We start from the raw sequence: 24,646 nt of genomic DNA on the forward strand, positions 1-24,646 counted from the left end.
ACACACACACACACACACACACACACACACACACACACACACACACATACACACACCCATACACATAAAAAAGGTAGAATTAAAATGAAACAACCCACATACACCCAAACCAAAGTCATGACAGCATCTAAGCAAGCTCCTACTGCTGCACCACAAATGACCAAACTTTACACCCAAATGAGCCTAAAGCTCCTTGGAAACACTTAGTTTGAGTAACTGAAGCTAATTTACCTATCTGATGATGCTCTTGTATACCCAGAAAGGCCTTGAACTTGCTTTGTAGGCAAAGATGACCCAGAACTCTGAATCTTCCTGCCTCTACCTTTCAAGTGCTTTGGATTACAGGCCTGCACTACTATGCCTGACTAATGTAGTGAGGACCAAACTCAGCACTCTGTACTTGCTAAGTGAGCACTCTATCAAGGGAGCTATATGCCCAGCCCCCATTTATTTTTAAAAGAAAACAATTCTCACCTGCCACGGGAATTGCGCCTGGCAGTAGGAGGCTGGCAAGCTGGACACTGCCACTCGCCATCTGGTACTTCATAGAGGGCCGGCCTCAGACAGAACAGGTGGAAGGCTTTATTACACTCATCACACAGGATCAGCTTGTCATCTTCACCTGCAAAGACAAGAGACTCACACAGCACTGTTGGCAGCACAACAAAACAAACACTGCAGCACAGCACTTCTCTTTTCTTGTTAACGATTTATTTTTATTTATGTCCATGTCTGTCTGTCTGTGCAAGAGCATGCCATGTGTGTTTGAGAGCCTGTGAAGCCAGAGAGAACATCAGGGCCCCTGAAGCTGGAGTTAAAGGAAATGCCCAGCATGTGTCCTTTAGAAAAGCAGCAAGCACTTCTGAGGATGAAGCCATCACTCCAGCTCCTTTTTTCTTTCGTTCAAGACATGGTTTCACTGAACAGACCACATGCCCTGAAACTTGGGGAGACCCTCCTGCCCCTGCCTCCCAGGTGATGGGATCACAGGCATTTTTCATAAAACTCAGCTGCTTTTGTGCGTGTGCACATTTGGAGGCTAGATGCTAATTTAGGTATCTTATTTGACAGCTTTCCACCTTATGTAATGACCCAGGGTCTCACTTGAACCCAGAGCTGGACACTGGTTCTGTGAAACTCTTGTCTCCACCTCCTAAGAGCCTAGACAGGTGAGCTACTATGCCCAATCAGCATTTATGTTAGGTCAGCAATGGAACTATGGTTTTCATGTGCAAGCGTTTTACCAACCAAATATCTTTCCCCCCTGCTTTTATGTTTTTGTTTTTTTTTTAAAACACATTATTTTCTGAAAATTGGACAACTTAGGAAGAGTTCCTAACATATCTCTTAATAATTAAAAAGAATCAGGGCAGGACAATATTTACTAAGAGGTGACTGGGCATTGAGTCATACTCCTTTAATTCTAGCATTCCAGGGGCAGGTGGGTATTTTTGAGTTCCAGTTCAGCCAGTTACAAAATGAGACCCTATCTCAAAATAAGTAAATAAGCAAGCAAGTAAATAAAATAACTTAAAGAGTGTATTTTAACTAAAATGCAGCAAAAAACAAAACAAACAAACAAACAAACAAAAAAACCCAAACAAACAAAACACAAGCAATGGGTGGAGCCATTCTGCTGTTCTTCAGGGACCCCAAAACTTTTCCACACGTCTGGAATGGGTCCATAGTGATCTGGTTTCTTTATATTTGGAAATACACTGTATGAACCTTGTATGATTAACTTCCTTTTCCAACGATTGCTCTAGGTCAGTTTTACACAATTGAGTCTACAGGGTGCCTTATTCTGCAAACTGAGCCCTAAGATAATTCATAAGGCAGCATTAGCCAAGGAGAAGTGAATCATGTGGAAGAGCGCTGAAGAACACATTTCCAAATTCTCTGCACTCAGGGCTAAAGGATGAGGTCTGGGTGTGCAGTGAGCAAAGACTGTCCCCTGCTGGAAGCACCTACCCACCTCACAGGTCACCGATGCTCTAAGGTTACAAAGGGACTGTACATTTTAGATCAACTAATTTGCTCCTACAGAAACTCTGAAGACTGAGCAGCTGCTCCAGCCATACACTGCAGACATTTATACGTGCTTATCAGCATGTGTGAGTCGACAGCATGAAATGGATTGCAAAAGGAAAATCTGCCCTACCACACTTAGCATGTGTACACAAGAGAGAAAAATGATGTACAAAAATCCCTTCAGAGGGTGGGACAATGGTGGTGCCTGGTCTAAAGACAGAGTTCCAGGACAGCCAAGACTACACAAAAAAACCCTGCCTTGAAAAACAAAACCAGCCAACCAAACAAACAAAACCCTTCAGAGGAAAAATATTTTGAGAGCGGAAAGCCTAGCCCCAAACACTCAGATGAGCAACTCTCCTCAATGCATACCTTTCTTACGACAAACTTTGCATCTAGCATTTTCTGCAGACATATCCCACTTGATACACGCATCAAGCATCCCGAGTAGAACGTGCATTCTGGAAAAGGTCTGCGCTTCACGGATTGCCGCTTTCCATTTTTCCAGTGCAGAGGCAACCTAAGCAGCAAGTAAAACAGCTGAGATTATGACCATGACCTCAAAGACAAAAGAGCACTAAGAATGGCTGAAGACACAATAAGAGTTTTGAGGGTATCTGCTTCCTAGTGTTTCATTAAAAACCACCCACTTATATTACAGCCCCATCAAGTCTTAAAAGGATGAAAAACAAAACAAAATTGGTAAAGGTCACACCAAGATTAAGCACAGAGTGGGGATGAGAAGCAACATGTGTCTTCCAGTGAAATCACTTAAGAATGCTGTATCATTTAGAGCAAAAGTAAATACCAGCATGCAACATCAATGTATGGCACAGAAAAGATTGGTTAATGACTTGTTCATTCAGGCTCCAGATAGGATAAGTCTTATCCATAAAGTTTCCTACAGTTTTTCTTATGTACCTGGTACAAAGCTCTCCTCTTATCCATGTGTTACTCAAATGAATGTGAAAATCCTCAAGTCCCAGGGGTTGTCCAAATAATTTTGGACATTCAACACCAGTATATGCTTAAGCCTCCCCTTTTGTCACCAGTTAAATCAGAATTTTCCATAGTTGGAATGAAGGGGGTGTGGGGTATACTTAGAATTTGGGTGGTAAACACTACACTCTCCTCTAATAAAGCGGGTATCTAAGGGAAATAAGATGGCTCAGTAGGCTCCTTTCTTTGCTAGAACATTCAAGTTCCCCAGCTTAGAATGCTCACAGTGAGCCTCTGGTTAGGAAGTGAACAGTACCCAGGAAGGAGCTTATATGTCAAGCCACACTAGCAGACCCTTTGCTTAAACTAGAAAGTCAGCTATCTTGACTCTGGAAGAGATGGAAGGCTGCACAAAGTAACATTTAAAATGGAAAGCTTTGTTGCTTTGACAGAGCACACCAATACAGGGCCTATTACATGAAACATCTATGAGATACTTACATCAGAAACACAGGCAAATTCATTAGCCAGTTCATACTTTTAAATATGTAGTACCTCAGGAATATGTACCATTATTAGGTATTCATGAGCTTTCAGGGTAGTTAAAGGAGCTAGAAACGGCAAGAGCATTTGCTGTTCTTAAAGAGGACCTAGGTTTAGTATGATGGTTTACAAGAATCTGTACCTCCAGTTCAGAGGATACAACATCCTCCCTCTTAACTCTGTGGGCACCAAAACCCCACACGTGCTACATAAACACACAAACATGCAGGCAAACCACTCACATGCCTTAAAAAAAAAAAAAAAAAAAAAAAAAAAAATCTAGCTCAGCATGATAGTGCATGCCTTTATTCCCAGTACTAGGGAAGCAGAGGCAGGTGGTTCTCTATGAGTTTGAGGCCAGCCTGGTCTACAGAGCGAGTTCCAAGACAGCCAGAGCTACATAGAAAAACTCTTGTCTTGAAAAACAAAAAGCAAACAAACAAAAAAAATTAAAAAATTAAAAACAAAAAAATTAAATAGCGTTTAAAAAGGGAGAATGCTAGCTACTCTGACTTGATAACTATATACACTGTACACTGAGTTATCGTATTGCACACTATAAATTTATACAACTAAAATAATAAAGAAAAGTTAAGCCAGGCCTGGTGGCTTGTAGGAGGCAAGAACTCCTTGTGCTCACAGATGAGCACTAGAGAACCTGGAATGCTAAACACACAGGGTTTTTGCTTCAAAGGAAGAGATGTGTAACCTCTTATCCTCCCAGAACACTGGGAGCAGACATGCATGCTAGCCTGGTGCCTCTTGTGATATCTGTGTGACTGGAGACCACACCAGACCCTCCCCTACTTTAGACCCTTATCACAAGGTTATTTTTTTTCTCAGCCAATCTATAGAACCTATCTTTACAGAAGGTGTCACATGTAATCACCTATACAGCCCATCATTATGGAAGTTGTCACATGTACTTTACAAAGAGTTTGATGAGTCACCTTCAATCTTTATTTAGCTTACTTTGTGCTTCATTGTACACACAGATTCAGTTAATTACCACCAGGGAAGTTTTCACTAAATTGTGCTGTGCTTAAAAATGCCTAAAATAAATCATTCAGGGTCAGACTCCTAAAGTTTGAACCACCACCAGTTAGTCATATTGAACCAAACTACCTTCTTGCCTCCCTCAAATCATTCTCTTCTGTTAGCTGTGATGGTCAGAAAGACTCCCACAATGGCTTGTATCTATGACTTCAGCACCTGGGAGGATGAGGCAAGGCAGGAGGATCACTAAGAATTCAAGGTCTTAGTGCAAGCCTGTAGTCCCAGTGCTCTGGGAGGCAGAGGCAGGTGGATAGCTGTCAAAGTCAGCTATATGATCTACAAAGTGAGTTCAGGACAGTCAAGGCTACACAGAGAAATCCTGTCTCAAAAATAAAAAACAAATTATTTTTTAAAAAAAATTCAAGGTCAGCCCGGGCTACAGAGTGAAACCTTGTCTCATAAAAACAAACAAAAAATAAAAGAGAAAATAAAAATTATGTGACAGACAATAGTTGTCAGAACAAATGGAAACAAAATAAAAGACAAACAAAGCTGGACATAGTGACACACATCTGTTATCCCAACACTCAAGAAGCTGAGCCAGAATTATTATGGCTGAGGCTAGCCTGGGATACATGGTAAGACCCAGTCTCTGAAGAGGCAGGAGAGAGAGAAGAAAAACAGAGGCAGAAAGAGAGACTAGGAAATACAACTCAAGATTTTCTTAAAGTATACATTATTACTCTCAATTTAAAGAAAGGAAAAAAAAAAGGCATTATATGTCAGATTAGGAAATTGGCTTACAGTTAAGAGTACTTGCTGCTCTTGTAGAGGACTGTGGTTCAGTCCCCAGCACCCACATCAGATAGCTGACAACTACCTGTAACTCTATAGTCCCAGGGAAGCCGATGCCTTCTTGTGGTACCTGAGAACACTGCGTGCAAATACAGACCAAGAAGGCATATACATAAATGAAAAACGAACAAAAAAAATTTTGTTCGTTTAAAAAAATTAAAAAAAAAAAAAATACATACCCCAGATCAATTATTACTACAAAAAGAACCTGACAAACGATCTCATAGAACTAAAAAAACTGGAGCCCAGAGGAGAGACTGACATAAACTCATGCCAGCCTGGTGCCAGCCAAGGAAGCTCTGGCTCTTGCTAAGTGGAAACTTTCAAAGCAGAGGACAGTGGAAAATTTTGAGCTATGGCAAAGCTGACCTTTGGTGGGAGCTACAGGGCAGGATATTGCTGGAACAGGATACAGCAGAACTACTCAGCAAGTAGCCTAACTGATTTTCCAAGAAGCTCTCCACTTCTGCACTTTGGACCCATGCAGGGTTTAAATTTTCTTTCAGCTCAGTGATTAGTACACAAAGACCTTAATGGGACTTAATTACTTGTTAGTCCTCAGTAAGAAGAAAATGTCACAGGAAAAATAAACAGCAAGGAAAGATGAGGCTCTTTCCAAGAACTTTCCCATAAAAGTCTGTACAAAGCTGGGTTAAAAGTCAACATGGCTCCCAGGGTTAAGCTGACTGCCACCGAGCCCAACAATCAGAATTCTAACCCTAAGACCTACATGATCAAAGAACTGACTCCTAAAAGTTGTTCTCTGACCTCCATACACTTGCTGTGGCACAGAGATGTGTACAACACACACACAAATAAGTTTAACACAAAAACAAAAAAATCTGAGCTAAAAACAAAATCCATGTGGCATTTAGCATCTCAAAAATATGTACGATGAACTTTAAAGTGAAGTAAACCAACTACTTACTCCCTGAATCATATACCACTGTAGCCTAAGGAAACTAAGGAGAAATACAACTGTGTGCAAACTCATGAGGTATTTTAGACTTACTCTTAAGCATTTTTGCTTGCAATCACATATGCACTCATAAGAGGGCTTGTTGAATCAGCTCAAGCTTGAGTTATAGACAGTTGTGAGATGCCATGTGGTGCTGGAAATCAAACCTGGTCCTCTGGAAGAGCAGTCAATGCTCTTAACTGCCTTGCTATGTCTGCAGCCTCTGAGAGTAGACTAACTGGCTGTGGCGGTGCTTGCCTGTATTGTAACCCTACCACTTGGAGGTGAAAGTTAGAGGACTCAGGAGTGCAAACCAGCAGAGGCTACATAAGACCCTGCAATTAGAACAAACAAACAAACAACAAAGGCCAGGCATGACAGGACACACCTTTAATCAGAGAGGCAGGTAGAATCTCTGAGTTTAAGACCAGTCTGGTGTACATACAGGGCTATAAGCCAGCACTGTGAGGCCACTGGCTACAACAAAAACACAAGAAAACTGGACAGATTTGTCTGTGACTCCAAGACAAATTTCATTTCAATCTGCACTTATTGACTCATTCATTGTTCCTTCAGAACCCAGCTCCCTGGCCTACTGCCTGCCTCTGTCTCCTAAGAGATGGGATTAAAGGGCTATTAAAGGACTTACTCTCTTGGTAAGCTGAGTTCTAAGATGGTATGAAAGGGATATTCGCTTAGTAGAAACTCTACGTAAATTCCCATCTTCTCCGAGCCAACACAAGCACAATCTTCTCTGCTGAATCTGAGCAAAAAGCATGAAGCCACAGCAAAAGCTAGCTACACCACCACCTGGGACAAGAACTGGGGCTTTACTTTTGTAAATTATGTTATGTAATGCTAGAATATGATGTGCCTGCCACAGGACAAGCATGTTTGGTGTACTTTCTACCTTACTATATTTCCAACAGGCAGTGACTTATTAGAACATAAGCAGGTAACTTGAACAGCTTGTCCTACTATATCTACCTCTCTACTTCTCAGTCAACAAAGTTCCCTAAAGCAGGGACCCACAACTTAGCTTCAGTAACTAAATACCTTTGCTTCCTCAACCATTTTTTTCTCTTCATCCACTTCCTCGGACTTTGTGGAATCTTCACTTTGGAGTTTCCTTTTCTTCTGTTTGGGAGCCATGAATCCTTGAAGAAATTTCTTTATGACACTGGCCTGAAGGGCAATGACACATTCACCAAAATCCTTCAGTTTCTCTAAGGAAATAACCTATACGAAAGGTTTAAAAATGAGACTGTGAGGAAGGCAAGAAGACAAAGAAAAAAGTCTGCCTATAAATTCCCTAACACCCTTATGCCAAACTTCAGCACTCTTACACAAATTACCTACATGCCTTAGTTAGTAGAACTCTGGATCTAACAGCACCTTCCCCAGTGAAAGGATCCAGACAGTGAAATTGCATCTACTCCAAGGAATTCATCCATTCAGTAGTTACTACTTACTACATACAGGCAAACTAGAAGGCTGAGACACAGAGGGTGTGCCTAGTACTTGTGAGGCCTTACATTTAAACCCAGCACAAAAATAAAAACCAGAAATAAAACACAAGCAAGAAAAGCAAAAACAGTCTGAGAAGACTCGAGCTTTCCTGACCTTCTGGCTGAAGTCAAGTATGGAGCTTTACACCCCCCCATGTCCATTAAGCCTTTGTTTATTTTATGGATGAAGAGACAGACACTAAATCACCATCAAAATTATATTCTTTATAGAGCTGCAGAGATGGCTTATAGATTAACAGTGTGTATCGCTCTTGCAGATAACCAGAGTTCAGATGCTAGCACCCATGTCAGGAGGCTCAAAATCACCAGTTAATCCACCTGTAGTGGTATCCAGCACCTCCAGCACAAGAACATATGTGTACATATCCCCACACAGACTAAAAATAAACTTTATAGCTGGGAGTGATGATACAAGTCTGTAATCCCAGCACCTGAGGCAGAGACAGACAGATCTCAGAGTTGGAAGCCCGGTTGGTTCCTGACTAAATGATACCCTGTCTTGAAAGAAAAAGAAAATTTAAACGAAAACAGAAAAAAATTTTAATACAGGGTCTTGGCTGGAGAGATGGCTCAGAAGCTAAGAGCACACTGGCTGCTCTTCCAGAGGTCCTGAGTTTGATTCCCAGCACCCACATGGTGGCTCACAACCATCTAGTACCCTCTTCCGATGTGTATGAAAACAGAGCATTCATGTATATAAAATAAATAAATGTTAAAAAAAAAAAAAAGGAAGAAAAAAAATACAGGGTTTCACTAGGTACCCCTGGCTAGATTGGAACTCACTCCAAATCATGAAGACCTGCTTGCCTCTGCTTCTTAGGTGCTAGGATTGAAGGCATGCAGTAACATTTATTTTTAAAAATTCATATGCATGTGCCTGCTTGGAGTAAGTGTACATGACTGCAATGGCCAAAGGAGCCAAGTGTCTGATTCTCTTAAGAGTTATAAACTGCCTGACATGGGTGCTGGAAACTGCACATGGGTACCGTACTAGAGCAGTATGTGTTAATCACCAAGCTACCCCTTCAGCTCACAAAACTGTGGGGTTTCTCTGCTTTTTGTTTGGCTTTTTGTCTTGGACTCAATATGTAGACCAGGCTGATCTCAAACTCAGAGATCTGCCTGCCTCTGCCTCCCCGAGTGCTGGCATTACAGGCATGTGCCACACGCCAAACTCAAAATTGTATTCTTAAACACTGCACTACTATGCTGTCAGTCACATGAGGAATGCTAACTTTACTCCTTACTATATTTTTTATAGTAAGGAGTAATGGTGTATGTGAAGATAGTACTTCCTATACTAGGGAAGCAGAATTAAGACATCACTTGTGTTTGAGGCCAGCCTAATCTTACATAATGAGTTCTGGTCAGGGCCATGTAATGAAGTAAACACTGCCTAAAGAGGGGAGGGAAAAATCAAGCCAGAAGGAAAAATAAGCCAGTGGATCCAAGAAAAAGACCTGGATTTGGCCTATTTCCTGATACCTAGCAAACAAATGAGATGACAAACATACCTGTTTCCACATGTATTATGTAAAACAAACCCAAACCAAAAACATGATTCTAGCTTTATTTTAGCAGGTAAGATACCAACTTTGGAAATGGCTCCCAGCTGAGTTTCTGAGAGCAGTAACTTTCTTACCCGGGCTTCAAACTCAGATGTTCCCTCCATGTAGCCAAGCCCTCCTTTCTGCAGCCTCGTCGCCACTTCAATAAGATCACTCCTCAGGAAATTTAAGAGCTCTTGGTTGCCATCGCAAGATTTTAGACCCAAATTTGGCTTCCGAGCCAGATAAATGGAGTGAGTAATTTCTTGGTACCTATAGGAGATGGGATATGGAAAAAGGAGGAATACAGAAACTTTAAGAAGTACTTCCACATCCCCCAGCAGCCAATAACCAGCTGTTTCTATGCTATCCTTTAAATGGATACTGATGTTTCACACAAACAGAATCATACAAAATGTGGCCTTTCCTGTGTGGCTTCTTTTGCTTAGCACAATGTTTCAACACTTACCCACAAACACAAACCAGTGCTTCATTATTTATTTATTTTTAAATCTGTATGGGGTTTTTGTTCAACTATTTCTCCACTTTCATGCCTTTTGTAAATGAATAGTGTGCTGTTTAGACAGGTTACATTCTGTCTTCTTACTGATCAACTGGTAGACATTTATGATATTTCTACCTTTGGTCTATCATGAATAATGACAAATCAGTCTTGAATAATCAATTCAGGCAGAAATTCATTTTTACAATACTGCTTAACTATGATAGCTCATAGCTTGGGGCAAGTCACAGACTAGTCAGGGAACAATTATGCTACCCTGGATCATATGTAACCTAAATCTGTATTTTTCCAAATAAATATGATGCTCAAAAAGATTACAAGCTATATGAACATCAAAGGTTACAGATTTTTTTTAAACAACTTTAATGGATTATCAACAAAGCCAAAAATGGCTCTACACAGCTCTAGCCAAAAACTCCTTGAGACCTGCACCAGCACAAAGGGTAGAGGAAAGAGGGTTAGAAATTGAACATCTTGGGCTATACTGTCTGAGCCAGTCTTGGCTACATAGGACCCTGTTTCAAATAAGCATGCAAGTTGAGGCTGGCTAGATGGCTCAACCATTAAGAGCACTGGTTGCTCTTCCAGAGGACCCAGGTTTTGATTGCCAAGCACCTACACGGTGGCTTATGACTATCTGTAACTTCAGTTCCAGGAGATAACCACTCTCTTCTGGCCTTCCAGAGCACTTTAGACACATGGTGCAGGCATACATGCAGACAAAGCATTCATACATATAACATTAAATTAAAAAAAAATAATAATAATACACCCCCCCCCCCCGCAAACAAGCCCAAACAAAAAACCTCTTGCTGCTAGATATCATGGTACACCTCTTAATCCCAGCACTAGGGAGGCAGAGGCAGGCAGATCTCTGTGAGTTTGAGGCCAGCCTGGTCTACATAGAGAGACCCTACTTCAAAATCACACTGCTCAGATTTATACTCAGATTTACATTTATCCTGGGAAGATATGAACAAGAAACACTTACCTTTTCTCCAGTCTCTCTTTAAGCTGACTTTCTCTTATTCCCTGAGGATGAAGGCAATTTAGCAACTCATCCAGTTCCTTCTGACTATCACACAGGAACCTGCAGAAGCAGAACAGACCTTACAAGTTAGAAGAACAATTAAAATCCTATGAGCCTCAGGTTGACAGTGAGTGAGCAATGCAGAATTCCAATTATTTTTTTTTTTTAGTCTAATGTCTACCATTACAGCACCTAATTTATTATTCCCATGTTAACTTTATGGTAAGTTATGTGAGGAACCAAGGTCTCTTGCTACAAAACAAAGACTTTTTTTGTTTGTTTGTTTTTCTAAGACAAGATTTTTCTCTGTATAGCCCCTTGCTGTCCTCAAACTTTCTCTGTAGTCCAGGCTAGCCCCGAACTCATAAATTCACCTGCCTCTGCTTCTCTGCTGGGATTACCACCTTCGTTCAACCTAGAGACAGAATTTATGAAGCCAATACACCACCTGTCCAGACAATTAAAAAAAATGAATTTATACCTCAAACTAAAACAGCTAAGAAATAGATGACTGTACTGAACAAATTTTATATAATCAAAAGTATCAAAGACTTTCTCAAAATCTACCTCTTTCTATAAAAGTAGAATTGTACATTCAGAGAGACCAATAGCTATTTAAATTTTTTTAAGGTGGCTAAAATTTACTTAATAAATTTATGTATCTTAATTTTACTTTATACATGGTTTAGTAATGTGTAATCACCAAATTCCCAAATGAATTTAGAAGCATTTGGCAAGGCTACATAAAATGTATTACACAGCAGACTTGGTGGTGCATGCCTGTAATCCTAGAAGCTACGGCAGGAATATCAAAGTGAGCTCAAAGCTAGCCTGGGCTACCCAGTGAATAGTCCAGTGTAAGAGTCTGTGTCTCAAGAATCAGGGGTAAACCCAGCATATGGTATACAAAATCATATTATAAAGAGGTCTAGTTGCTAATCTAGGTTGCCAACTGGTCACACCCAGGAAGAGGGGCCCTCAGTTGAGGAAGTGCTTCCATCACATAAGGCTGTGGGGCATGTCTTGGTTGCTGTGGTACAGGAGGACCCAGCCCACTGTGGACAGTGCCGTCCCTAAGCAGGTGGAGGAAAGCAGCTGAAAGCGAGCCTGAAGCAAGCCAGCGAACAGCATCTGACTCCTGCCATCAAATCCTGTCCTGGCCTCCCTGGAGGATGGACTGCAACCTATAAGCTAAAATACCTGTTTTCTTCCACAAACTGTTTTAGGCCACAGTGTTTATCACAGAAACAGAAACGGAATGAGAACAAGCAGGGGAAATCAAATCCTAAGCTTTGAGTAGCTGTTTACCAAAGATCACATCTGGCTTTAAAATGCTGAGGTTTTTGCTTTTTTTCTTTTGAGACAAGAGTCTCATGGTGCCCGAGCTGGTCCTGAACTTGATATGTCTTGCTTCCATCTCCTGAGTGCAGGTATTATAGAAATGTACCATCACTCACAGATTAAGAGCAAATGGAGATGCAACTCAGGGCTTCACTCACACTAGGCAAGCAACAGGTAAGCCACAGCCCTTGACCATTAGTAAGCTTTGATATGAAAAAACAAAACAAAACAAAAAAAAAAAACCAAAAAAACAAAAAAAAAAAAAAAAAACAAAAAAAAAAAACCACAAAATATCCTCAATGTTACTGTTTTAAATATTTCCTTCTTTAACATTGGAAAGGAATAAAAATGAACAAGCCAGCGGGTATTCCTGTTACCACAGGTTCTGTCCTTGCTTGGGCACAGTGGTCTCCACAGCTTCTAGTGTTGATCCATGGTGTACGTTCACACTTGCATTTTTGCCTACATTTGCTTTCTTACCTAAGAAAAATGAAAATGTTGAGTTTATACAGACACTGCCTATTAAGCACAGAATCTACAATTACTAAAGTATTAAAGTTAAATTTATAACATTTAAGAAATATCTAGAGCACTCCTATTCCCAGACTCATGAGTATTTCTAATATTATATAAGACTAGTATGCAATATGCAGTTATAGAACAAGGGAAAATCAAATTCCAAATCTTGAGAAAATGTTTGTTTAAAAAAATTCAATGTTTTAAAGCGGTGGATATAACTATCGTATACGACCGTGAGTCTCACATGGTCCTCAACTCTTTTGTTTTACAGTAACCAGTTGTTTTAGATAACCAGTTCCTATTGGAAACTGTATTTCCAAGTCTGTTCTGAAGTTGGAATTTGCACTTTCACAATGCTAGGCAGCCTTGCCTTCTCCAGGGTAAACAAGCTGGCACTCTACACTGCAAGTGTAGAGTGTAGAGCTATAGGACTAAGCTACACATTCGGTAGCATAGGTGTATTACAGCATTTTCAACAGTCAGTACTTTCAATGTTTGGTGGGGTTACCAAATACAACCCTGTTGAAAGCAGCTTTATTTATTCTCTACAGCTCAAAAGCTGCCCAGTTTAAACCATAAAGCAAAGTGATGTTTAGGTTGTGGTGGTGCACAACATTATTCCCAGCACTTGAAAAGCTGAGGCATAAAGATCTTTGTGAGCTCCAGGCCAGCAGCAGCAACTACTACTATTTCTTTTTGATATTCATTTATTATTTATATAGTATTCTGCCTGCATCTGAGCCAGCAGAACCAAAGAGGGCACCAGATCTTATTAAAGATGGTTATGAGCCACCATGTGGCTGCTGGGAATTGAACTCAGGACCTTTAGTAGAATAGCCAGTGTTCTTAACCTCTGAGCCATCTCTGAGCCAGACCCCGAGGCCAGCAACTTCTACACTACATATTAAGACCCTGTTTCAAAAAAAAAAAAAAAAATTAAAAAAAAATTAAAAAAAAAATTAAATTAAATTAAAAATCCACTGGGGCCAGAGAGATGGCCCAGCAGGTAAAGGTGCCTGCCACCCGGCCTACAATCCTGAATTCAATCCCCAGGTCCAACACTGGAAAGAACCAAATTCTACAAGGTGTCCTCTGCCATCTACATGCAGGCACCCATACACACACACAAACATATAAATATAAATGTAATATGGATGAAAATACACTAGAATGCTCTAGATGAGCTTTTGAAACAACTGTATCAAGCAGTCCCATACTCTGTAGAATCACTTCCAAATCTGAAGATCCTGACATCACAGTCAAGTGTTCCCTGTTTCAATTGCCTCCCACAGGCCCTCACATGTTTGTAAAGTAGACCAAGACCAAAATTTTCTGCAAGTAATATAATCTACATTTGAAATAGCCTTAAAGTTTTGGGCTACATAAAGAAATTAGTAGTTTTCTTACTAATAACTCTATGAGTATTAAGTTTGTTATTAGAATTGTCTCCAAAATCAAGCACTACTTTAAATAAAAAAATAAAAGCAACTTCTTAAAGAAATACCATACTTAAGAAGCAGTCTTCTTTAGGTCATTATGAACCAGTGGCTCTCAACGGGAGCAGAGCTCCCTGCCAGGGGACTTGTGCTGGATTTGGAAGCATTTGGACATGGCTACTGACATCTAGTGGGGAGAGGCGGAGATGCTGTCAAACACCCCATTAAAGGCCACAGGACCTTTTGTAACTACAAAGACATCACCTAACCCAAGCATCTGATCTGAAAGAAAGCAGCAGCAGCTGCTTCTCCTCCTCTTTGCTTTTTTCAAAACGGTTTCTCTGTGTAGCCTTGGCTGTCCTGGACTCACTTTAGACTGGGCTGTCCTCAAACTCAAAAGAGATCCACCTGCCTCTGCCTCCCAGAGCACTAAGATTACAGGTGTGTGCCACCATGCTTGGCTTTGATAAACTCCTTTTGTTCTTGAATATATTGAACAAACCTACACAACTGAAGAAAGAACTATCGATTCAGAAAAGTATACTTGCATTAATTTTACCAACTACCAACCAAGGACCATGCATGGATATAACCTAGAACCTCTGCTCAGACGTAGCCTATGGCAGCTCAGCATCCAAGTGGGTTCCCTAGTAAGGGGAACAGAACAGGGACTGTCTCTGACATGAAATCAATAGTTGGCTCTCTGACCTCAAATGTCTCTGACATGAAATCAATAGTTGGCTCTCTGACCTCCCCTCCCCCGAGGGAGGAGCAGCCTTACCAGGCCACAGAGGAGGACACTGCAGCCAGTCCTGATGAGACCTGATAGGCTGAGGTGAGATGGAAGGGGAGAAGGACCTCCCCTATCAATGGACTTAGAGAGGGGCAGGGAGGAAATGATGGAGGGAGAGGGGATTGGGAGGGGGCTACAGCTGGGATACAAAGTAAATAACCTGTAATTAATATAAAAAAATAAAAATTATATTAAAAAGTTTATCAACTAATATACCCCATAACCAGCATTCAGGTGAAAAATGTTACCAGTGATTCAATAACATCTAAATAAACTATTTATATTTTGTCTTTTTCCTTTTTTAGAGACAGGGCGGCTAACAACTGCCTGGCTCTGAGGATACTAGGCCTGTACACATGTAGTGCACACACATACAAGCAAAACAACCACAGACATTAAAAATTAAAATAAAATCCATGTCCACCCTGTCACATTAAAAACAAAACAAAACAAAACAAAACAGAATGAAAATCAGGCTATGTTACATGCCTATCAATTCCAGAAACTTCAGATAGAGACAGGAACATCAAGAGTTTAAGGCACGTCCTAGTTCAAGTTTGTGTCCGAGGCTACATGAAAAAAGTCCAAAGCCAGGGCTTAGGGTTTAAATCTCAAATCTACATGGGGGCTAACATTTGGAACGCTAGTTCCAGGGAATCTTATGTCCTTCACTGACTTGTGCAGGCACCAAATGCACATACATACAGACTTACACGCAGGCAAAACACATACTTATAAGAATCTTAAAAAGAAGGAAACAACTTCAAAGCCACCATAGGTTATATTATATGTGATCCCCAGCAGGTGGGCCCTCCCTGTCATGTCCTGGGTGTACACAATCACTCTGCTTCAGCCTTCCAAGGAACTACAGGTAGCATGCTCCAGTCACAGTCAACTTCTGCACCCACCCAACAGGGTCTCACATAGAGCCCACGGCGGCCTCCAATTCACCCTCCTTCCTCAGGGTCCTCAGTGCTGAGATCACCTCCACGCTGAGTAGCACTTCCTTAAAATAAGTCACCGCTTTCTCCTTATACAGTTATAGTGAAGTGATATTTGGGACTGTCTTTTTTGTTGTCAAATCCCTAGCACATCTAAATTTGCTTTGTACAATTCTAGGGTTACAGGTGTATACCACCACGCTTGGCTTTGATAAGCTCCTTTTTTTGAACAAACATACACAATTCAAGAACTATCTATCCAGGAAAGTACACTTACATTTACTTTGCCAACTAATATACCTCATAACCAGCATTCACATAAAAATGTTATCCATGATTCAAAAACATCTAAATAATCTATCACCTAGATATATTTTTCTTTTTCCTTTTTAAAGACAGGGTGGCTCATAACTGCCTGGCTCTGAGGATACCAGGCCTGTACACATGTTATATATAGATATGTTCTTTCTACATCGTTTCATAATTGCTTTAAAAAGCAAAGAGGACGCATAACTGTTTATTTGGTCTCCTCTCTCAACTCTACGGTTAACGGCTCTACACACATTTCCAAGGTACAGAACTCTTTTTGTAATATCTCCTACCCACATGCATCAGCTCTTCCTCTTCCCTCGTTATGCTGGGACCAGGGCTACTAGGTTCTCTCCTCCCTACATTCTCGTCACCAAGTTTACTCAGAAAACACGCACCTGGGATAGGTGACGCAGGAAAGGCAGTCTTTGGTATGGATCCTACATGAGTTACATAAAACCACAGACAGTCCCTACTTAAAACATCTCAAAGCCAGGGTGGAGACACACCTACAATCCCGGCACTCAAGAAGCTGAGACTGGGGGCTGGAGAAATGGCTCAGAGGTTAAGGGCTCCTGCTGTTCTTCCAGAGGTCCTAAGTTTAACTCCCAGCAACCACACTGTGGCTTTCAACCATCTATAATGAAATCTGGTACTCTCTTCTGGTGTGCACGAAAACAAGGTGTTCATATAAATCTTAAAAAAAAAAAAAAAAGCTATATGGGACTTCTGTAAAAGGGTCCTTTGACCCCTAAACAGGTCTCAACCTCCCATACCCGTCCCCCGAGTTGAGAAGCACAGCTCTAAGTCAACAGCCTCTTGCGGCAGATACACTTACTTCGGGGACAGTAATCCTCATCAGGTGAATTGCTGTGATCTTTTCGGTGATGCTTGAACCTGTAGTCAATGCTGTTATGGACCCAGCCCTTTTCAATGAATAATCCTGGGACTTCATTTGAGAAGAGCCAGTATCTACAAAGCACAAACAGGAATTAATTAGTGACACCCAAGATAAGTTAAGATAGCAGACTGGAAGACAGCTGTGTGGCTTTACTGCTGGAGAGGCCGCCTAAGAAGCAGGAGTAGCCGTAATCACGGCAGACAATGCCTTCCTCATATTCTGACAGGAAAGAAAAGATTAACAAAGATGCCTTGACATCTCGAACTCATCTAACACATGTGTCATTTCCGTAATGTCTATTCTGTATCTCTAAGTTCCACACAAGGCATGAATTTAAGACTCCTTAAAAAAAAAATTACCTTATGTGTGGTATGCTTTGCTTTCATGTATATATGCATGGGAGTGGCCCACTGAGGTCAGAGAGGGTATCAGAACCCCTGTAAGTAGAGTTACCAATGGTTGTGAATCACCATGTGGGTGCTAAGATCCAATCCCAGGTCCTCTGCGAGAACTTTGTGCTCTTAATCACTGAACCATTTCTCCAGCCCTAAATATCGAATTATTTAAGAAGAACTATTTCATTTGGATTACAATTCATCTGTTCCTATCGATGGTACCCTTAAGAACCAGAGCGACTTTTACTCATACCACTGAGAATAGAACCCAAGGTTTATGCAAGAGCTCTGCCACAAACTACCAACAAACCTGGGAGATTGTCTTTTCTAATGTTGTAACCATAGCATATGGCACCAGTAACTGTCAATAACAGCAATCATGGCTACAAACAGAACTGGAAAACTGAACAGGAACAGTTCATCTCTAGCACCTTAGCTAGTTTCCTAACTAGTAACTATGAGCTATCCTAGAAGGCACAGAAATCAAGTTGAGGAACTTACCTGTTATGGTTTCGGTCTGTACCAATAGGTGTTCTGCGCAGGACGAGTTTTGCCTTGGCAATCCCTTCTTGGAAAGCCTTCTCAGCAGCTGCCTTGTGCTTTCGCATTCGCTCCTCTTCAGCTTCCCGTTCCAATCTCACTGGTGAAGATGAAAAAGCAAAGCGTCTGCATGAACTACATGTTTACTGGCTCTTCCCTTCTTCCTTTGCCATGTGGTAGAACTCAATAATCTGTGATCCTCCCATACTCCTCACATACTCATGTCTCACCCCTCACTGCCAAGGATTCCTAAACAGACCAGGATGAATTAAAAATATTTCAGTCAAGACAGGGTACGCAGAGTCTGGTGGCACACACCTTTAATCCCAGCACTCGTGAAGGCAGAGAGGCAGGTGGATCTCTGTGAGTTCAAGGCTAGCCTGGTCTACAAAGTCCAGGATAGCCAAGGCTTCACAAAGAAACCCTGTTTTGAAAAACAAAACAAAAAGTGTTTAAAAAAAAAGTATCTGTCAATAGATAGGATTTTTAAAACACAAGATAAAAATCTACTTAAATACACACACACACACACACACACACACACACACAATTAGCCGGGTTTGGTAGCATACACATTTAATCCCAGCTTTTGGGAGGCAGAGCTGGGAAGCTCTGACTTCAAGGCCAGCCAGGAGTACAGAGAAGAGTTCCAGGCTGAGACACTGCCTCAACAAAACCAAATAACAGTCAGGCATATGCCTTCAGTCCTGGCACTTGGGAGCAAAAACAGGCAGATATCTGGGTTCCAGAGTTCAAGGCCAGCCCAGTCTATAGAGTGAGTTCTAGGACATCCAGAGAAATCCTGTCTTGAAAAACAAAAAAAACAAAAACAAAAAAAAATAAACAAAATGGAAGAGTTGGGGTGAGTGGTAGAGTACTTGCCGATCATATTCAAAACTTGCAGTTTGAGCTTTGGAACCACAAAAACATAATCAAGTATAAAATTTGTGGCCTTTAATAAGGTTTTCTAGACTGGTTAACTGTATAATCAAACCAATTACAGGAGTGATAAGCACCAAAATAAACATTAAAGATAGAACTGGTAAAGATATGGAAATATCAGAACCCTCACCCTGGTGGTAGTAATGTAAAATTGTACAGCTGCTTTGTGAATGGCCTGGGAGCTCCTCAAACAACTAAGCATGGCTACAGGACTGTCACTTCTTTCCTGGGCATATACCCCAAAGGCGCTGTGTCTAGGCAAGCCCTTTAGAGATGCTTACAGTGGCATTACTAACAGCCAAGCAATGCAGGCGTCTTAACTGTCCAGTGACTGGTGAACAGAGAAAAAAATAACATATGAATCTTGAAACCACCCCAAACCAAAAAAATATATATAACATTAAAGGCTGTATATTACGATTTTTATTATTTTTAGTTATGTGTACTCATGTGTCTGTATGAAGGTATGTACATGAGAATCAGTTGTCCAAGGAGGCCAGAAGATGGTGTTAGATCCCCTGAAGCTGGAACTACAGGCAGTTTTATGTTACTTGATGTGCTGGGAACAGAACTCTTATCTTCTTGAAGAGCAGTTTGTTCTCTCTTTTCGGTTTTCGAGACAGGGTTTCTCTGTTTAGCCCTAGCTGTCTTGGAACTCACTCTGTAGACTAGGCTGGCCTTGAACTCACAGAGATGTGCTTGCTTCTGCCTCCCGAGTGCTGGGATTAAAGATATGCCCCTTATGAGTCTATTTAAAAAAAAAAAAAAAAAGTGTGAAGGTCAGAAGACAACTTGTGGGCGTCAGTTCTCTCTGCTATGCAGGTCCTGGCATCAAAGTTGGGTGCGTGAATTCATTTCTTTCATTTTTTCGGTTTTTAATGTGGTGTGACTTCATGAAAAGAGTGGCTGAGACTTAACAGTGTATTTCCAAGTAGAAGTGAAAGCACATTTTACATTTGAATTCTTTTAAAACACAGAAAGAAAAAGCCGGGCATGGTGGCACACACCTGTAATCCCAGCACTCTGTGAGGCAGAGGCAGGCGGATCTCTGTGAGTTTGAAGCCAGCCTGGTCTACAAATTGAGGACAACCAAGGCTACACAGAAAAACCCTGTCTCGTAAAAAACAAACAAACAAAAAGAGAACCACTAAGTTGGACATCCTGGTTCTAATGAGAGCTATAAAGGCATCTGGTTAAAGTGTTAAAATAAAACTTTGTCTTGATTAGTGTCTTTTCTTTAAGACTTTAAGCACATACCTGAGCTGTGTTTGTCCTGTTGTGCAGTTGTTTTGGCTGCTTGAGGAGGGGCCAGGCCTCCCAATTATTTATTTACTAAATAAGTATGTATGGGTGTTTTACCTGCATGTATGTCTATGCACCACTTGCCTGACTGTGGAGGCTAGGAGGGGATCCTCTGGAATTAGTTGTGAGCCTCCCCTGGAACAGCAGCTAGAGCTCTTAACTGCTGAGTCATCTCCCTAGCACAGACATTGCTTGTGCAAAGTCGCTGAGCTAAGTAAGCATGGCAGCTCATACCTGTAATCCTAACATTCTGGAGGTCGAGGCAGAAGGATTAGTGTAAGGCCAGCCTAAGCTACACAGTCAATTTAAGGAAAGCCTGAGCTAATACGAGCTTCTCTCTCATTGAGAAACTATGAGGAAACAAAAATCTTAGTGAGTGGAGGGCTACTACACACAGAACAAGCGAACAGTTATGACAGATCCCTGCCATTATTCAAGTACCCTGTTCTAGGGCTCTCCTGAACCTCTCAGGACAAATTTTACCTTTTGTTTCTCTCTCCTGAATCTCCCGATTCCTCTTAGCTTGCATGCTAAGCAGCCTTCTGCTCTTGACAGCACTAACCATGTCATCTGTTTCCATTTCCACTTGGTGTTCAATCTTCACAATTTCTTTTTTCCTGTCTGTTTTGCCTAGCCCATTCTCCTCTTTGCCGTTTTCTTTATTTCTGGCTTCCATCTCCTTGCGCTTTTGTTTCTCTGCTCTCTTTTTGTCATTTTCTTCCTTCAGTACAGCAAGCCGTTCCTTCCACAGCTCTGCAGACATCTGCTGTCTTGTCTCCATGTGGTCTTGCACAGAGTATGTCATGAGGATCCGGTGGCAAAGAGCTGTTAATATACGTAGCTTCTCCTCTGAGGTCAGCTCAAAGAATTCTGATGTCTCCAGCTTCTCTAGGAACTCGTCTTGTACCTCATTGTCCTCAAATGGTGTGGAGTCTTTATTGTCATCTGTTTCCGAGCCCTCACTGTCTTCCTGGACATCACATCTGCGCAGGCAGAGCCGGACCAGCTCTGAGACAGAATGCAGAGTGAGGGGGATTTCTGAGAGCTTCATTCCCAGTTCTCCATAGTCTTCTGCAATTTCATCCTGAAGTAAGGTCTGTAGCAGAATGACCAGCACTCTGTTCAAGTACAAAAAACCACCTTTATCTGCACTCAAGGCTTCCATTAGGGATACAGCAGTGATGGGGTACTGAGCATCAGGCAAGAGCAGCCCAGAGTAACAGCTCAGAAACTCCACCACCAGGGCCACATCCCCAAAAAGAGTGTTTGGCAGCCCTTCAGGGGTATCTACCAGCCTGAATGCTGGGAGGTTTCTGCCACCTAATTCCTGGTCCTCATAGCGCTTCTGCTTTTCTAATTTCTCCAGCATTTCTTTCTCTCTCCGTTCTTTGGCTTTTTCCCGCAACCTCTCCTTTAGCTCCTGTCGTTTCTTTTTCAAATATTCTTTCCTTTGCTCTTCAGACATAGAGGCCCACCTCTTTTTATGTTCCAGAAGTTCATAGCGTTTTTGGACAAGAATCCGAAGCTCTTCTGGAAGACGGGCTCTATCTTCGTTGGAGAGGATACGTGCTGTTTTGGAGATAACACAAGACAGAGCACTTTTCTTGTCCTCTTTGTCTTTATTTTCTTTGTAATAGGCAATCAGGTGCAGAGCTGCAGGAGGCAGGTGTTTATGAGGTTTACCAGAGGACCTTGGCACACCCCCAGAACTCCGTGGGGTGCGAGTCATCTTCTGAGTCCCTTTGGCCATATCCAACAAAGTCATCTGCTTCATTTTGGTCTTAGGAGTCTTGACACACTTGTTGGGAGATTTGGAATTGCCTGTGGACTTCTGTCCATTCAGGATGCCCTTGCCTCTGCCCTTGGCCTTCAGAGGTTTATCACTGTGCTTCCCTGGTTTCTTGGTAGATGGGCCTTTCTTAGGAATGTGGAAGCTGTGAAGTTTGTTGGGGGACATGATTTTCATCACTTCTTCCAAGTGTTCTTCTGGAGACTTGGAGTTCTTTGAGTTCTTCACTTTGAGTGCTGGGCCATTTAATGACTTCTCCAAGTGCACATGACACCACAGCTTAGGGTTTAGTGGGGAACTCAGAGAAGAACTGTCCCTCTTAGGTTTCTTTGAGGGTTTCCTGTCTGGAGATCCAGTATTCCTCCTCTTGGTAGAGGGGTTGAGAGTCATATACTAAAATTTAAGAACAGGAGCAAAATTACTTTTAAAAACTAAGTGTGGCAAACAATATTTAAGCACTGTAAAGGTGCTCTTCCTTTTACAACTAAAGCTATACATCTAGGGCTACAACATAATGAGATCTTGTCTCAAAACAAAGCTACATTCAACTGATATGGAGGAAGCATATCTGCGATCCCCAAACTTAAGTGGGGTAGAAGCAAGAGAATCAGAAATTTGAAGTCTGTCTTTGTTACATACCAAGTTTGGGGCCAGCCTAACTCAAATTAGACTCTGTTTCAATGTTCCCTATCCCTCAAAATTATGTTGTGGAGCTGTGATAGGATGCTTCTCTAGTATATGTGAGGGTTTGGGTTCCACCTCCAGCACTGCAACAAAAGCCCACCATCCTCTGATATTCGATGCTTTTGCTGTACAGCTAGCTCTACGATGTTTGAATGGTTCTCAAACATTTTAATGAAATCTATGTATACTTTCTCCAGCAACAACACATAAAAACTATGCATACAGCTACCAAAGTCTATCCATGGGCCCCGGATTAGGAAATAACTTATCTAAAAACACCAGCATCTCAAGATTTCAACCTGAGGATGCAGCTCAAGTGTAGAGTAGCTACCTAGAACCCTCCAGTGAGGGGCTGAGGGTGTGACTCAGTATAGAACACCTACCTAACATGTAAAAATCTAGATTTCTTCTTTGAAAATGGGGTGGAGGTCAGAGGCAATAGTCCCACTCTTGAAATAAGTTAGATTTTCATCCTTTAATTTTACGTTTATGCTTCAATAATTTGTGCTGTAAGTAGAATGTCTAAATACTTCTGTCTCAAGCTAAAGGCATAAGCCCAGTGAAAACATAATTAGGAAGAGAAGTAACAGTACTATTCTGATAAAGAACCCTTTTAACCCTGGCTCCTGGTTTCTTACTCTTCTTTGTCCTCTCCCACAATGAGAAAACTTATTTCTATGAATACAGGAACTACAACCTCTATAAATTCTCATATATTTTATATAGTTCCTTAAAATTTTTTATTACATTTCATCATTTACCTTGCTTAGGTTGTGTATGTGTACTGGGACTGCCATGTACATGCCATGGTGGGCACGTGGAGGTCAGCAGTAAACACAAAGAAGCTGGCATTCTCTTCCCACCATGTGGGTCATATGAATTGGATTCAGGTGCTGCTTAGCCTTGGCCACAAGTACAGTTACCTACTGAGCTATATTGCTAGTCCTGACTGTAAGTAATACTTGAATGCACCCCCAACTGATTCTCTCAGGCACTCTAGTCTACAATCCTCCAACCTTCAATCTCACAAGACTTTTTTGTTTGCTTGTTTTCTGAGGCAGGGTTTCTCTGTGTAGCCCTAGCTGTCCTAGACCTACCTCAGTAGACCAGGCTGATCTTGAACTCAGAGATCTACCTGCCACTGCCTCCCAAGTGCTGGGATTAAAGGTGTCTGCCACCACTGTCCAGAGGATCTCACAAAACTTTAAGTCCATTAATTTTACCACATTTTCAACATCCTAACCAGTTTATTCTCCCCCCCCCCCCCCCAAAGAGATAGGGTGTCAAAGACAAGCACAGAGGCTCACACCTATGATCCCAGCACTCAGGATACAGAGGCATGAGGATTTCCAAATTTCAGGATATCCAGGGCTACACATTGAGACCTGTCTGAATGAAACAAACAGGCAAATTCCCTTCAAATAAACAAAAAGATAGATTGGCTCTCACTATAGTGCCCAAGATGGCTTCAAGAATATGGACAAGCCATGAGTCTAAGCCTAAGGAGTAGATGGAACTTAGGTCATGGACCACAATTATTGGTTCCCTTCTTCACTTAAATTTAATTCTAGGCAATCATTACAATCCATCTCATATAAACCTACATTCTGTATTTACTTGTAAAAGCCCAATTTGTTTTGCCCTAGGCTGTACACATTCATCATAAACATGGTTAGGACAGAAAGAACAACAAGTCCATTGCTGGCACTCCAAGAGACCTGAGCTGGCCCCACTCTCACAGAACATTCCCTGAATCCATCTCCCTCCCCACTAGTACACTCACATCTTCTGGCTCCTCAAGCC

The 24,646-nt window shown here is 41.5% G+C and overlaps 1 protein-coding gene across 1 annotated transcript in view; it reads right to left on the reverse strand.

Moving 5' to 3' along the window:
* The window catches only part of Baz1b (bromodomain adjacent to zinc finger domain 1B), a 58,944-nt gene that overhangs the window by 7,721 nt on the left and 26,577 nt on the right, over positions 1-24,646 (reverse strand). The window contains exons 7-15 of the mRNA XM_055605818.1: positions 20,854-22,552; positions 18,088-18,226; positions 17,129-17,262; positions 12,670-12,772; positions 10,913-11,011; positions 9,494-9,671; positions 7,379-7,561; positions 2,404-2,551; positions 475-622 (exon numbers count right to left, since the gene is read on the reverse strand). Of these exons, the coding sequence (XP_055461793.1) occupies positions 475-622; positions 2,404-2,551; positions 7,379-7,561; positions 9,494-9,671; positions 10,913-11,011; positions 12,670-12,772; positions 17,129-17,262; positions 18,088-18,226; positions 20,854-22,552 (2,831 nt within the window). The remainder of the gene's footprint in view (positions 1-474; positions 623-2,403; positions 2,552-7,378; positions 7,562-9,493; positions 9,672-10,912; positions 11,012-12,669; positions 12,773-17,128; positions 17,263-18,087; positions 18,227-20,853; positions 22,553-24,646) is intronic.

Source organism: Psammomys obesus, unplaced genomic scaffold (assembly GCF_907164565.1).
Source record: "Psammomys obesus unplaced genomic scaffold, mPsaObe1.curated_primary_1811, whole genome shotgun sequence".
In the NCBI taxonomy this organism is placed as follows: domain Eukaryota; kingdom Metazoa; phylum Chordata; class Mammalia; order Rodentia; family Muridae; genus Psammomys; species Psammomys obesus.